The sequence below is a fragment of the Morus notabilis genome, unplaced genomic scaffold, assembly GCF_000414095.1.
Source record: "Morus notabilis unplaced genomic scaffold, ASM41409v2 Scaffold507, whole genome shotgun sequence".
In the NCBI taxonomy this organism is placed as follows: Eukaryota; Viridiplantae; Streptophyta; class Magnoliopsida; order Rosales; family Moraceae; genus Morus; species Morus notabilis.
This window is the reverse complement of record NW_010359604.1, coordinates 34,782-48,570: the sequence shown is the minus strand read 5'-3', so window position 1 is coordinate 48,570 and position 13,789 is coordinate 34,782. Positions and strand designations below refer to the sequence as shown.

General features: G+C 32.7%; 2 protein-coding genes across 2 annotated transcripts; both read right to left on the bottom strand.

The window, feature by feature from the left end:
- Positions 1-1,457: 1,457 nt before the first annotated feature.
- On the bottom strand, positions 1,458-2,817 carry LOC21392330. Its single transcript, XM_010094897.2, has one exon. It carries the CDS (start codon positions 2,697-2,699, stop codon positions 1,458-1,460), a length of 1,242 nt encoding a protein of 413 aa, XP_010093199.2. The 5' UTR covers positions 2,700-2,817.
- A 5,133-nt stretch (positions 2,818-7,950) lies between these two features.
- LOC21392329 (probable 2-carboxy-D-arabinitol-1-phosphatase) lies at positions 7,951-11,938 on the bottom strand. The gene is made up of 9 exons (XM_024163491.1): positions 11,466-11,938; positions 10,557-10,662; positions 10,235-10,451; positions 9,997-10,115; positions 9,696-9,794; positions 9,128-9,181; positions 8,938-9,036; positions 8,695-8,802; positions 7,951-8,485 (listed from the first exon to the last, which is right to left on the bottom strand). The coding sequence occupies exons 1-9, from the start codon at positions 11,852-11,854 to the stop codon at positions 8,111-8,113; spliced, it is 1,566 nt and encodes a 521-aa protein (XP_024019259.1). The 5' UTR covers positions 11,855-11,938; the 3' UTR covers positions 7,951-8,110.
- Between the last annotated feature and the right edge of the window lie 1,851 nt (positions 11,939-13,789).

Below are 13,789 nucleotides of genomic sequence, written 5' to 3'. Positions count from 1 at the left end.
GTTAAAAGATGTGAATTGGGCATAAATTAAAAATCTGAAAGTATAAATATGATACAATCCAAAATATGAAGTCATATAATTTGATATCACAAAATGCTGGATATAATTTTGAAGAGAAAAAAAAAAACCCTGTGTTCTTTTTTAAAAACATGAAAAAAAAGGAGAATTTGAAAAACTCATTTGATTACTTCAAAGGGACTTTTCAGGTAAGAAACATGCATCTGTGAGGTGAAACCAATATTCATTAGTAGGACATGAGCATGAAGGTAAAACCAATATTCATATTTAGAATTGTCCTCTACCTCTTTTTTTTTTCTTTTTTTTTTTTTTTGTACTCTATCGAATTCAAAATTTTATAGTAAGGAGGGAAAAGATACTCTAAAGCCTCGTTTATTTCACCAATTCCAATTTTACTATAGTTAAAAACTCTTATAAAAAATCACATTTAATTTTTTCTCTCACATAAAATCACATCTCAACTCGAATACACGAACTAAACGAGACCATAAATTTAACACAATTTTGATAAAACTCTGAGTATTCTAAATTTTCATACCATGCCATAAATACTCATAACAAATAAAGCAAAAATAAAAGTCTAAATTTTCATACCATGCCATAAATACTCATAACAAATAAAGCAAAAAATAAAAATAAAAATAAAAGAAAAAAATGACAATGTTATACTTATTTGTTTGTGGGTTTTGGTGACTTGGCCAACCAAGTCAAGCCTGACAATACTCAACAATGGCTTGCCATGCTACTGAGTGTGACATTACTTGGATCTTTCTTTTCCCTCATTAATGAAAGAAGCACTACAAGTTTCCTAACTAACCAATCATATGCTAAATAGGGGACAAGATGGAAGAGAAAATCCATTAGTTCATGAAGATGATCATTCAGACATTCACTAAATAGGGAAAAGGAAGAAAGATGTTTTGTCTTTTCTTTTTCCAATTTAAAAGCAATATTGTCTTCTTCATAGTTAATGAAGAAATTTTATCGTATTTAAGTAAAAAAAATAAAATAAAATCAAGCTCAAGTTAAAAATACCAATTAATCAAGCATCTCTTGCCTATTATTGTACTTGTCAAACAAGAAAATTCATTATTATCGTTTATCTGGGAGTGAATTAATTAGTTATAACTAATTAATCATATAAAACTGAGAGGAGAGGGAGGAAAAGGAATGAAATTATAAAGTGGTCAAATGGTAAACAGAGAAAGTTATTGATAGAGAGAGATATACAAACAGAGAAAGTTTCCAAATTTGTCTATCCACAATTCACATTTTTGAACTTGAATTACTTTCTTCTCATATAACAAATTTTAACAAATTGAATTAGTTGTATCTATTTTCCTTTCAAGCAGAAAGGGAAATTTAAAAAAAAAAAAGAAAAAAAGAAGACAACATAGAATCAAAACAAAAGAACTAGACTAAAAAAAGAGTCAAGTTGTTCATTGCAAGCTCTTACATGCATAGATCAGGAGAGAGAACTCAAGTCTGTCGTGCTCTTTCTGAGCCAATTTCTCCTCCAACCAAAGCCTGCTGTCCATTCCACTTCTCGTCCTGAACATAAACACAGCATAACCAGAAGAAGAAGAAGAAGAAGAAGAAGCAGGATTATTGAAGAACCAATCATGAACATCCCAAAGCAGATCAACAAGCAATCCATCAACAAAAATCGTCTGATTCCCTCTAAAATTCCACTGCAGCCTCTTCACACGAATCACAGTCTTCTTATCGATACTCACCGACAAAACCGGATGTTTCAGCCCTTCATTGTCGCCGCTGCATTTGATCAAAATCTCATGAGTAATCCCAGTTTCACAGAACCTAGCCTTGGTCGAATAAAGCGTGTTAATCCCCGAACAGTGCTCTTGTCTTGAAACCAGAGAGGCTCTGGCAATGCCAACTGGTTTGTTGTTCACGTAATTCGTTTTGAGCTTTTTCAACAGAGCTTCGTCAGCCATGTCACCCAAAACCAGGCCAATCTCGGAATCCAACACGATTACGACGTAAAACCCCTCGACGGGTTCGGGATTTTGTTCGAACTTGGCGTTGGAGAGATCCCAGAAAATCTCTACCTTCGAGTGGCCCGAATCGAAAGCCTTCGTTCCCTTCTTCTTTCTGAACAAACGGGAATTGATGTTCAGCTTCAAGGTCGACAACGGGTCGTCGCCCAAGTTTATGCTTAGGCCTTGGACGGAGTTGTTTTTGCACCAAGCGACTTTCACCGAGAAAACGTTCTGGTTTGAGAGAATGATTTTGTAGATTGAAGTCACTGCGTTTTGGACGCAAGGACTCTGGCTTGGAGAGATGCAATTGGTGTTTGAGTAGCTAGAACATGAAGGGTGAGACACATTTATGGCGTTTTCGCTGAAACAAGAAACAATAATGTCTCTCATTGTGAAATATAACCCCAAAAAAAAAAAAAATTTTTGAAGGTTTTGAAGAAATGGGATTTGTTCTGATTTGGCTTGTAGTGAGAAGAAATGAAGGAATAGAAGAAGGTTTGGAAATTGACAGGAATAGAGGATTTGAGTGAAACTTTTAGAACTGTCGTTTTGCTTCAACTTTTCTTTCTTTCTTCTTTTCTTTCTTTCTTTTTTTTGGCGTTTCTTAAGGAGGAAGCTCAGAGGAAGATAATTAGGAGGGGAAGGAGCAGGCAAAGAAATCCAGGTTTCTGACAAGCGCATATGATATGTTTAATATGTGATTTTCTCTCTCTCTCTCTCTCTCTTCTCTCTCTCTCTCTCACCTTAAAATCAGCACCTCATAAGAGAGGAAAGAAATGGAAGGCTTGAGGCTGAAACCTTCAAGCTTTGCCTCGCCTTCTTTAATCACTTTTGCCAGTTCATATCAGGAACTTAAAATAAAAATAAAACACCAAAGAAAAAAGGCAAAGAAAAAAACAAAAAGTTGGACCTGGTCAGGATACCATAACTATTGGTAACATGTTCGTGGATTCGCTTTTAATTCTATTGCCTTGGTCTTTGTTGATTAATAATATATATTATTATTGGTTACACTTAAAAAATCTCTATCAAAATTCATGGAAATTTTGTCACTGGATCTTTGATATAGTGGTAAGTAATTCTTCTATTACCAACTTGGGAAGCCAAGCTGCCAAATTCAAATCTTATGATTGTTCCGGTTGTTAAAATTCCATCATTTGACAAAATAAGAGATTGAAAAAAATTTGGCAAGATTTTTTTTTTTGCCGGTCAATCAGGGAAATCTAGATTGTTATCTTGGTGGCTAGTAGTGGATACGTGATGGGAAAAATTTTTTAGTCTGATTTTTCTTTTCTGCTTCTTTAGTTCTTCCTTCTTTTTTTTCCCCCTCCTAAACATGGAGATCTTTTTTCTTCTATTTTTGTAAGTAACGAATAGGTTGTTTAGTTAGGAGATTCGTACCCTGATTCGAATCATGATTCATAATTCGTTACAGTATTTTCTCTCACAAAAAATACACGTAAATTGAGAATAATTCTGAATTGTGATTCTGAATCCATGAACTAAGCGTCCACTAAAAATTTATATTGGCAACGGGGAATGATTATTACGATAGTAAAAGTTGACCCCACTTAAATTTAGAGGGTTTTTTTAATAAATTTGCTTTCTAAATTTGTCGTCGTTTAGTAAGTTGCTTCTTGAATTTTTAATTTTGACAATCAACTTTCTGAACTTGTTCAATCGTTGCAATTAGAAACATTTAAGTAACGGTTTTTAAATTTTGGACGGAATTAACCATGTGCAAGTCATATGTGGGATTCTTAAAAGGGTAGAATCGGTTTTATAGCCCTAAACTAATCTCAGCAATTATCTTTAAATATTTTAATCTCAACCATCCAAATAATTTTTGAGTAAATTGTATTGTTGCACCCTAAACTATTCAGGTTTTACATAATGCACCATGAGCTTTTAATTTTGACAAATTAAACTTTGAATCTTAAAATCAGTTGTATTCTTGATTTAGTGTGTTGTTGATTTGGTTTTCTAATTTATTTGTAGGTATGTTTTTTTTTACATATGACATTTTTATTTTTTTATTTTTTTTTCTTAATTTAATTATTTTTTACAACATATAAATGATCATTTTACTAAAATGCCCTTTAAAATATCCACATGCAGTTCACATGACTAATTTTGTTTAAAATTTAACCGCCGTTACTTAAATGTGTCTAAATGCAACAATTGAACATATTTAGAGAGTTGATTGTCAAAATTAAAATTTCTGAAAATAATTTACTAAACCGTGATAAATTCAAAGACAATTGTGTTAAAAATCCTAAACTTAGACCCACCAACTCCTACTCCGAAAACATTATGAATAAAAGCGAGGACATATAATTAAGCATTATTATTGAGGGGAAAAAACCCTCCTTTTGCTTCTTTTTTTTCCCATCCCTTTTTATCTTTTATGCACTCTCAATTCCAAAACATAAGCATCAGCATAAATATCAATGGTTAAGATATATGAATATTTTAATATGTAATCTATTTGTTAACATTTTTTTTTTAATTCTCGAACATGATCATGTATTGCGGTCGAAGTTGGGAAGAAGAAACCTTGCATATTAATGGTAGCACTACAGAAAAAAAAAAAAAAAAAAAAAAAAAGGGTTTATCTTCCGGAAAAAAAAAAAAAAAAAAAAGGGCTTATTCTCGCGGCTAGAAAAAGCACCATGTCGCTATAGATAGCCTAATCAATATAGACACATAGCGGCAAATTTGAAATTCGTTGTTACAGCGAATTTTTTCCTTTTTTTGGGTGGTAAAAAAATATCTTTTTGTCACGCGTATTAATGAGAATATAAATACGAATTTCATGAATTCAAATCATTATTAAGAATTATTTTTAATTTATGTGTATTTTTTATAAAAAAAATATTACAATAAATTATGATACGAATCCTTATACTAAACACATTCGCGCATGTTTTTAACTTCTAAAGTTTTTTGGTGAATCCATTTAACTTCTACAGTTAACGTATACTAGTTGTAGCCCGTAGGTACCATTTGGTCCCTAGGAGACCTACAATAGTTGCTATATTCTAAATTTTGAGTTACTTTCATTGATGAGATTCGCGCATGTTTTTATACGTGCATATGTGTGTGTATATATATATTAACACATACATTCATATATATATATATATATATATATATATATACACACACACACGTTGATCCTAATTTTTATATATATATATACACACACACACACACGTTGATCCTAATTTTTTAAATTAGATTACCAAGTGGAGCGCTGCTTACGCTGTTTGTGGTTTGTTAGAAATATTTACAAAAAAACTCTCAAAGATGTCATGAAACTGCGCAGTTGCTTTCAAAGGGACATACTGTATATACTTATGGCCCGTTTAGTTCACTAATTCGAATTGAAATGTGACTTTATGTGAGAGTTTTTTACTGTAACAAAAAAGTTAGATGTGACTATTTCTAAGAGCTTTTTACTGTAACAAAACTCAAATTATAAAATCAAATTAGTGAAATAAACGGAGTCTTAACCTTAAAGTAATGAAATTGTAAACTCGAAATAGAGAAAGAGAAAAATAAGCTAAGACTTGAGATGAATTAAAATTAATAGGCCAATAGTTTACATAAGTTAATAAATAGGCCAAATTATTATTTTCGTCCATAACTTGTATGGTTATGAATCATAACTTGACAAGTTATGGACGATTTTTGTCCATAACTTGTCTGGCTATGAACCATAACTTGACAAGTTTATCCATAACTTATCTGGTTATGAACCATAACTTGACAAGTTATGGCCTATTAATTTCTATAACTAAAAATTTGCCTATATACTTAAGCTTTTCATATTGACCTAATTTCTACTATTTCCGTAATATATATAATAAAGGGAGAAAGAGGGAAATATGCCAAGACTTGAGATGAATTAAAATTAATAGGTCAATAGTTTACATAAGTTAATAAATAGGCCAAATTACTGTTTTCGTCCATAACTTGTCTAGTTATGAACCATAACTTGACAAGTTATTGTCCATAATTGTCCATAACTTGTCTGACTATGAACCATAACTTGATAAGTTTGTACATAACTTATATGGTTATGAATCATAACTTAACAAGTTATGGCCTATTAATTTCTATAACTAAAAATTGGTCTATATACTTTCTTAAACTTTTCATATTGGCCTATTTTTTACTATTTCTCTATAATAAAATAAATTTGTTGGGCCTGCAGTGAGCAAATTAAAATAGAAAAAAAAAAAAACCACCCTTGACCTGAGTTTAATTGAATGTTTGGGAAAAAAAAAATGGCTTGCACGCCAAGGTTGGGGATTCATATATTTCATGTGTAAGCTATTATAAATATAATATATATATATATTTCGTTAGTTGAGTTTTCAATTTGTCTAATATCAAAAACACGCGAGAGGCACGATGATATTTTGTATTTTAAGTATTTGTGTGTCTTCTCCACTCTCCACCAAGTTGCAGTACAAAATGAATTAATTTTTGTCTTTGATAAATTTATTGGACAAATGCAAAATTGACATCTCAAATGCTGATGCCATGTGAAACTGCCGTATCCGAGGCCTTTGTAAAAATAACTCTTTTGAAAAGTTTTATTAGTAAAATAACTTTTTAAAAATTTTTATTTACAAAATAACATCTTTTTACAAAGAATGAGTAAATATCTTTCTTCATAAAAAATAGAAGAAGGTCATTTTGTTAATTTCACTTTGTTGGATAGTCATTCTAGCATATTGCCCCGTATCCAAGCTAACCCTCTACATAAAAAATTACATGCTAAAATATTAGGGTTAATTCCTCAAGCTAAAATATTAGGGTTATTTCCGCAAGTGTTCCTAAAGATTTAGGAGATGTTTGTTTCATGTATCCGATACTGATTCTGAATCATGATTCGTGGTTCTCTATAGTGTTTTTCTCTCAAAAAAAAATTAAATTTTAAAAATCAGAATTATGAATCCATGAACCAAACATGCCCTTACTCTCATTCTTGTTTTAGTTCGTGATTTTTAAATTGTACCACAATTAGTTTCTTAGATTTTATTGTGCTTGAATTTCGGTCATTCTAGATATTTGACGGAATCTGTGTAAATTAAAGGCTGTCTAGGAAATTGACTTTTGTTTTTATATTGTTTTAGGCTCTAAGTTTTAGATGTTTCTAATTTTTACAGATTTCCCTCAAATATTTAACACTTAACTAACAGAAGGATCGAAACTAAAATAGAGTAAAACCTCAGACACTAGCTGTTAGATGTTTTAAAAGTCAAGAATTAAAATGAAATTGAGTGTAGACCTCAAGTACTATTTGTGAAATTAAATTAATTCAAAATCTTATACAGACGCGAGTATCTTAGGAAAAAAAAAATTCGCACACACAAACGTATTGCTATAAGTCAAAGATATTTTGTATTAATTTTGTTAACCATTCCTTCTCCTTTTAACATTAAAAACAAAAAACAAAAAGTCTAAAATTTTTTCCTTTGGGTTTTTTTTTCCTTTTTTTTTTGGGTTTTTTTTTTTTTTTTTTTTTTTTTTGGAGCCAAAGAATTCTTGTTTGAAAAGTATCATTCGAGTTTTATAGGATAAGAATGAACTCATTGTTTTCTCACAAAACGCCCCAAAGTATTTCTTGTTTTATTACAAAAGCAACACCTACACAACTTAAAAAATTAATAATACTTGCGTCTTACTTTTACATATGCTTTGCATATGCCCCTTTTTTATAGTTATTGTTTCCCCAAAGAGTAATTGCTCTTATATTTTAATTCTACTTCACATAATGAAAAACTTTATACAATTGAAAAAATGATATCTAATTTTCTTTTTAAAAAAACTCTCAGAGAGCTGATCTCATATGTTTCGCAGGGAAGGAAATAAGCTGGTTTTCACCATGAATGTACATTCATGCAATCTACTATATTAGTTTGCATAAATTGTAACCTTCCAAAAGGCATAGATCTTTTTTTTTTCTTTCTTTTTTTTCAACCTCATTGTTTGTTCCTCAAGTGTGAAAATCTATGTGGATTTTTCAGGTAGATAATAAGCACTTTATTTAAATGGCCTTTTTCACAAGTATTTATAATCTAGAACTCTTCATCATCCACTGTTGATCTTGTGATGGGTATTGACCATCTCCCTAAATGAGCAGTATAGTTTATGCATCGGATAACACCTCCACCGGCAGGGCCATCGGGAAAATCGACGACACTGATGCTTCCATCATCGAGATGAAATGATCCCACCCATTCCTTCGTCAGATTTAGACAGTGTGCCAAAAGCGCTATGTGAATAGCAGGATCGCCAACAACAACAACAATTCTTTCTTGTTCAATTCCACTAGCTAGTTCCTTAAGCAAATACTGCCAAGCCTGTTCCGATTGATCCCAGACCGCTGAGAGGACCGTGTCCTCAAACCCATTTAACGAACCGGGCTGAAGGCTTGAGACCACATTGGAATCCTGTTAGAAAAAGAAAGATTATAAACTACACTGATAAATCCTCCAGCACGGCCGTCATCTGCAAGAACACTAACGATAATGGATACTTATGCAAAATGTTTCCATCGTTAGGCCAGATCCCAAATTTGACTCAATACATTATTTGGACCCCACAAAAAGAAAAATCAACTAGAAACGGGTTGACTCTGGAATAAGTTTAGATATCTTGCCTTCTTCACTTGCTGAAGGATGCTTTCAACATTAAGGTTCCCCAACTGCTTCATTTCCACATAGCGAGGCACACAGTCGGCACCCAAGCAATCTGCAGCTTCTTGTACCTGCAATTAACTCAACTTGTGATGAACTTGACAGAAGAACCTAATCAGCCATTTCACGTGAATATATGATTTTGCATTCGAGAGTATGTGATGTCGCAATGGACGTGAGAAAATTAAGGATCAGCTTCAGCTTACACTGGAGATGGCTATTGCTGTTTGTACACAAGCTTTCTTTGGACTGCTAACAATGGAACTAACTTTCAAATCAAGAAGTAGCTCAGCAGTCTTTTGGGACTGTCATATCTCCACAGTAGCATGTCAGATTCGGATCAGATGACATGGTAAAAGGAGCATAAGAACACAGAAATACATCTAAATCCTTTACCTGTATAACTCCAAGCATGTTCATTGTTTGATCCTCAGAAAAATGAGAGCTAGCCTGTTCGACATCGAGGGAAGTTTGGAATCCCGTTATTTATAAAAGATTTCGGAAACGATTTAGTGTGTGCACAAATTCGTTGTCACTCTCTAGCTATACAAGGTTGCAGTTACAGAAACTAGTTAATTATCTTGTAGTTTCAATACATACATCACCATCATTAAATATTCCAAACTTGTCTATGTGCATTGGGATTACAAGTCTAAATATCTCAAATTTCAACTGTTGAATTGAGTTTTGAATGACAAATTAACAGCTACATTGTAACACCATTATTGGAAAAGAAACGTAATCCATAGTTAGTCCTCACCTCACTACCTATTATAAAAGTTAGCTCGCCCAGAATGAATAATCATACTTCTTCTATAAATTTCACAACGTCAAAAAAATTTCAAAAACAGATGAAAATGGAAGCCCAAGCACATTCTTTTTTCAAGTCATTGCATTGCATAAAAATTATGATGGAAGAACAGACAAAAACTAAAATGCACTTTCTTAGCTGCCCTTTTTGAACCTCTGTATTTGTCAGGGTGGATCCATGACACACAAGTATGATCCTCTTGCTGGTTTTCCTTCCTCCAAAACTTCCACCAGCCACGGGTGAATTCGGTGTCTGCATAACATATCATAACAATCTTGGTGTGATAAAACAGTTGAGAAAATTATCCTTCAGCTTCCTGAGAAAAGCATTTGGAAAGTCGTGTCCTGGATTTAGCCAATTAAACCCTTAAGATTGTCATTTGTGGTTTTACCTTTTCTTCATAAGGTATCAAACTTTTAACTGTAAATCTTTGTCAGCAAAGAAAACAATATACCTGATTCAGACGATTGAGACAAATAAGCGGTGATCCAACCTCAAGTCGAGGAGTGAAATCCAGCACACTCACTCCACAATTACTCTGAAGCAATATCCTGAAGTACTTCGTTCCTAATCCTGATTGTTGAGAAGGTAAAACAGAAAAAAATTTAAAGGAGCAACATGCTCAAAACTACATCCGAAAAACAATTTTTCTATACAGCCACAAAGTGATGCAGCACAGAAAAGAATAGTACCAATAGCAGTTGCAACAAGAGCCTGATTAACAGCATTGTGAGCAACCACAAGAATGGACCCGCCCTCATGTGCAAGTATTTTGTTCCAGCAATTTCTAGCACGAGCCCACAATTCTCTCACTGGATAATGACCATCGATGTTGAAATTCGCAGCATCTACCTGCCATTGTCGAAAAGCTTCGCCAAATTTTGCTTTCCCTTCATGCTTTAAAAGCCCCTAAAGAAACAAAATTCCCCAAAAAGCAACCAATTAGAATATCAAATCGTAAAGTTACATTGATGCCATGCATAGAAGAAATGTTTAAACCAAAAAAAGGCTTACTTGAAAGGAATACAGGTCGATTTCTCTCAAATCAGGATCAGTAAGTATCTCCTCATTACGGCTTCCCCATATGATTTCAGCAGTTCTCCTTGATCGTAAAAGAGGACTGAGGCAAAGAAAAGTATAGTTGAAATTGTAGATCAAGTCACTCGCACACCCCAAAATAAAAATAAAAATAATTGAGAGAGAAAAAACACTATACATCCTCAGCTATCAAACCTACATTATCATGGGTTAAAACACACAAAAAAAAAAGGAACAATATACAATGGAAATATGATCAGAACTAGACAATTACAATATTACATTACATGCCAAGGAAAAAAGACTAATGCATGATAGTGCTCTTGCTACAATCCTCGGACATGCCAACATAAATATACTCACCAAGTATAAGGACCCACTTTACATGGAACCAAGGCTACCAAACTCTAATCCATAGACGCTTGAATTTAACACCTTATTAAACAAAGGACCACTTTGTAGCTTACTCCAAGTTGAGAAAAACTCCAATTAGGAGCTTCATACAAATTTTAATAGCTCAAAATTTAGACAAACCTTTTGAAATCAATGACATTAAAAAAAAAAAAAAAAAAAGTCATCGGGAAAAAAAGTTAACGATCACCTTATGACAGAGATTACGAGCATTTTGTAAATAGTAAACAAAATACTTATTAATTGTGCTTTCGCCAAACAAAACAAATGCAAAAGGAAAAAGTCAAATCGAATTCCAAAAAAAAACGTTACCGATATTACTAATTTCCCGTCAGTAGTTAAGTCCAAATGAGAATACGAACTTCAACAGTTCAAGTAGGGATACGAGGACAATCTTAAAGGGAAGTTGAAATCCTATGGCAAAACTAGTTGAAAATAAAAGACAAAAAGAAGAAATCGAAGAGAACAGAAAACCTGGAGAAGCAAACGTCGAAGGAATCATCGATGAGCATTTGGCGGGAGGTCTCGGCCTGAGCCTCGCCTTTATTGGTGAGAACCGAGAAGTCGGAGCTCCCTTGGATCCTTCCTTCCTCATTCCACGTGCTCTGCCCATGCCTCACCAGCACCACCCGCTTCGCCGCCTTGATCTCCGGGAACGGCGCCGACGAGTAGAGCTCCGACCCGAGCTCTTGGCGCTTCTCCGACTTGTCGGCGATCTCATAGAGACCCGACGGCGACGACGAGGACCAAACTGACAGAGCGGGAAAGCTGGGTTTTGATCGTCTGGTAGTAATGGTGGTGGTGAAGAAGAAGTAGGAGGTCGGGGTTCTGTGGACGAAAAGAGAGGGCGTAACCGAAATCATTTGGAGTTTTTTATTTTTATTTTTATTTTATAAAGAAATAAACAATTTGGAGACTTATCTGTTTTTTCAGTTGTTTCGTATGGTTGTCTCGCCTCTAACGAAGAGATCCAATTGAACCAGAGCAATCCAATCGATAAATTGAGGTCCTGTTCATTTCGCTGATTCGAGTTTAGAATTTGAGTTTTTCTACAGTAAAAAGCTCTCATAAACAATCACATCTAACTTTTTTGCTACAGTAAAAAGCTCTCACATAAAGTCACATCTCAACTCAAATTCTAAACTCGAATCAGCGAAGTGAACGGGGCTTGAGATGATGTCAATTTTTTTTAAAGAAAATATTGTAATAAAAATGTTAAATTTATAATTTATGAAAAATACTGAAATAAAAGAAATTTTGAGTTGTGAAAAAAAAAAGGACCGTTTGAATAGAAACTCATTGGGAATTTTTTTTTATTTCGAAGGTTCGTGAGTTTCCTTCTTTTTACTATTTGATTGTTAAAATTTTGACACCCCGTCTTCGTGAACATGTGAGGAGAAAAAATAATAGGAGAAATCATAATTTTAAAATTAAATTAAGCGAATATCATATTTTAAAATTATTTAAAATAAATAATAGTAAATTATGTAAATATATTGATAATTTATTGTGTAAATATGTCGTTACAATCAGTAAATAATAATTTACGTGGTAATTTACATGAAAAAAAAAATTTTAACTACCGTAAAAAGAAAATTTATATAAAAAATATTTTATTAATTGTAAATAAAATAATTACGTGATAAACTGCTATTTATTTTAAATAATTTTAAATTTTACTATTTATTTAATTTAATTTCATAAATTTACTATTTATTACATTCTCTTAAAAGCTTATTATCACATTCTTTTTTGGGAGTTTCTTTAATAGGCCTGACCCATCAGTAGTGTCAGTTTTTTTCATTAGATTAAGTTAAAATCATATTAGATTAAAAAAGCTTACAAAACATACAATTTTAATACATATATGACAGTTAAAAATAGAGAACTATAACTAATTTATTTTTCCTGGTCTAGCTCTCCGCTTATTTTTTATAATTAATATAAACATGTTTGATCAAAGGATTATTATCACTGATGCCCATAAATTTTAAGATCATTCTCAATTTGCCATTTGAATTTTAAAAACTCTCATTTTACCCATTAAATTTTGAATTGTTTCCACTTAGTTAACCCCTTCTATTGTAATTTCTGTGAAAAATAGATAGAAAGAAAGAGAATAATGCAGTCACGTGGTATTTCTGTTTAGATTTCTGTTAAAAAGAAACAGATAAAAACTACATGACTACACTTAACGCTTAAGTTACACTTAACTCTCTATTAATAAACTGAAATTATAACAAAAATGATTAAGGGCATGTTTAGTTCGTTGATTTGAGTTTTTAATTCGAGTTGAGATGCGACTTCATGTGAGAATTTTTTACTGTAGTAAAAAAGTTAGATATGACTGTTTCTGAGAGCTTTTTATTGCAGCAAAACTCAAATTTTAAACTTGAGTCGATGAAACGAACGGGACCTAAATGAGAACAATTAAAATTTAAAAATAAAGTGAAAATTTTTAAAATTCAAAAAGTAAAAAATGGCTCCAAAATTCTTATCAAACTCAACGTTGAGGGGTGTTTAAAAAAAAAAAATAAATAAATCACCAAATAAATAAAGAAATAAAAATAACGCGGTTTTAAGCCTAACCTAAGCGGCTCCAGCAAATATCCTACGAGTTGTCTCTCTCCTTTGGTTTGGCATTTCTCTCACTTGCCACACACTCTCAAGACTGACTCACTCGCTCACTCGCTCACTCTCACTTCTTCCCCTTCACTTTCTTTGCTGCATCTCTCTCTCTCTCTCTCTCTCTCTCTCTCTCTCTCTCTTCTTTCTCTCTCTAGAGATCAAGCAAATTA

Bases quoted from the DNA above. Each gene is read 5' to 3' on its own strand.
- LOC21392330 (XM_010094897.2), bottom strand. From the start codon at position 2,699: ATGCGCTTGTCAGAAACCTGGATTTCTTTGCCTGCTCCTTCCCCTCCT.
- LOC21392329 (XM_024163491.1), bottom strand. From the start codon at position 11,854: ATGATTTCGGTTACGCCCTCTCTTTTCGTCCACAGAACCCCGACCTCC. The intron at 10,663-11,465 runs GTTTTCTGTTCT...TCTTTGCCTCAG, and splicing joins TTCGACGTTTGCTTCTCCAG to TCCTCTTTTACGATCAAGGA. The intron at 10,116-10,234 runs GTACTATTCTTT...CTCAACAATCAG, and splicing joins TCTTGTTGCAACTGCTATTG to GATTAGGAACGAAGTACTTC.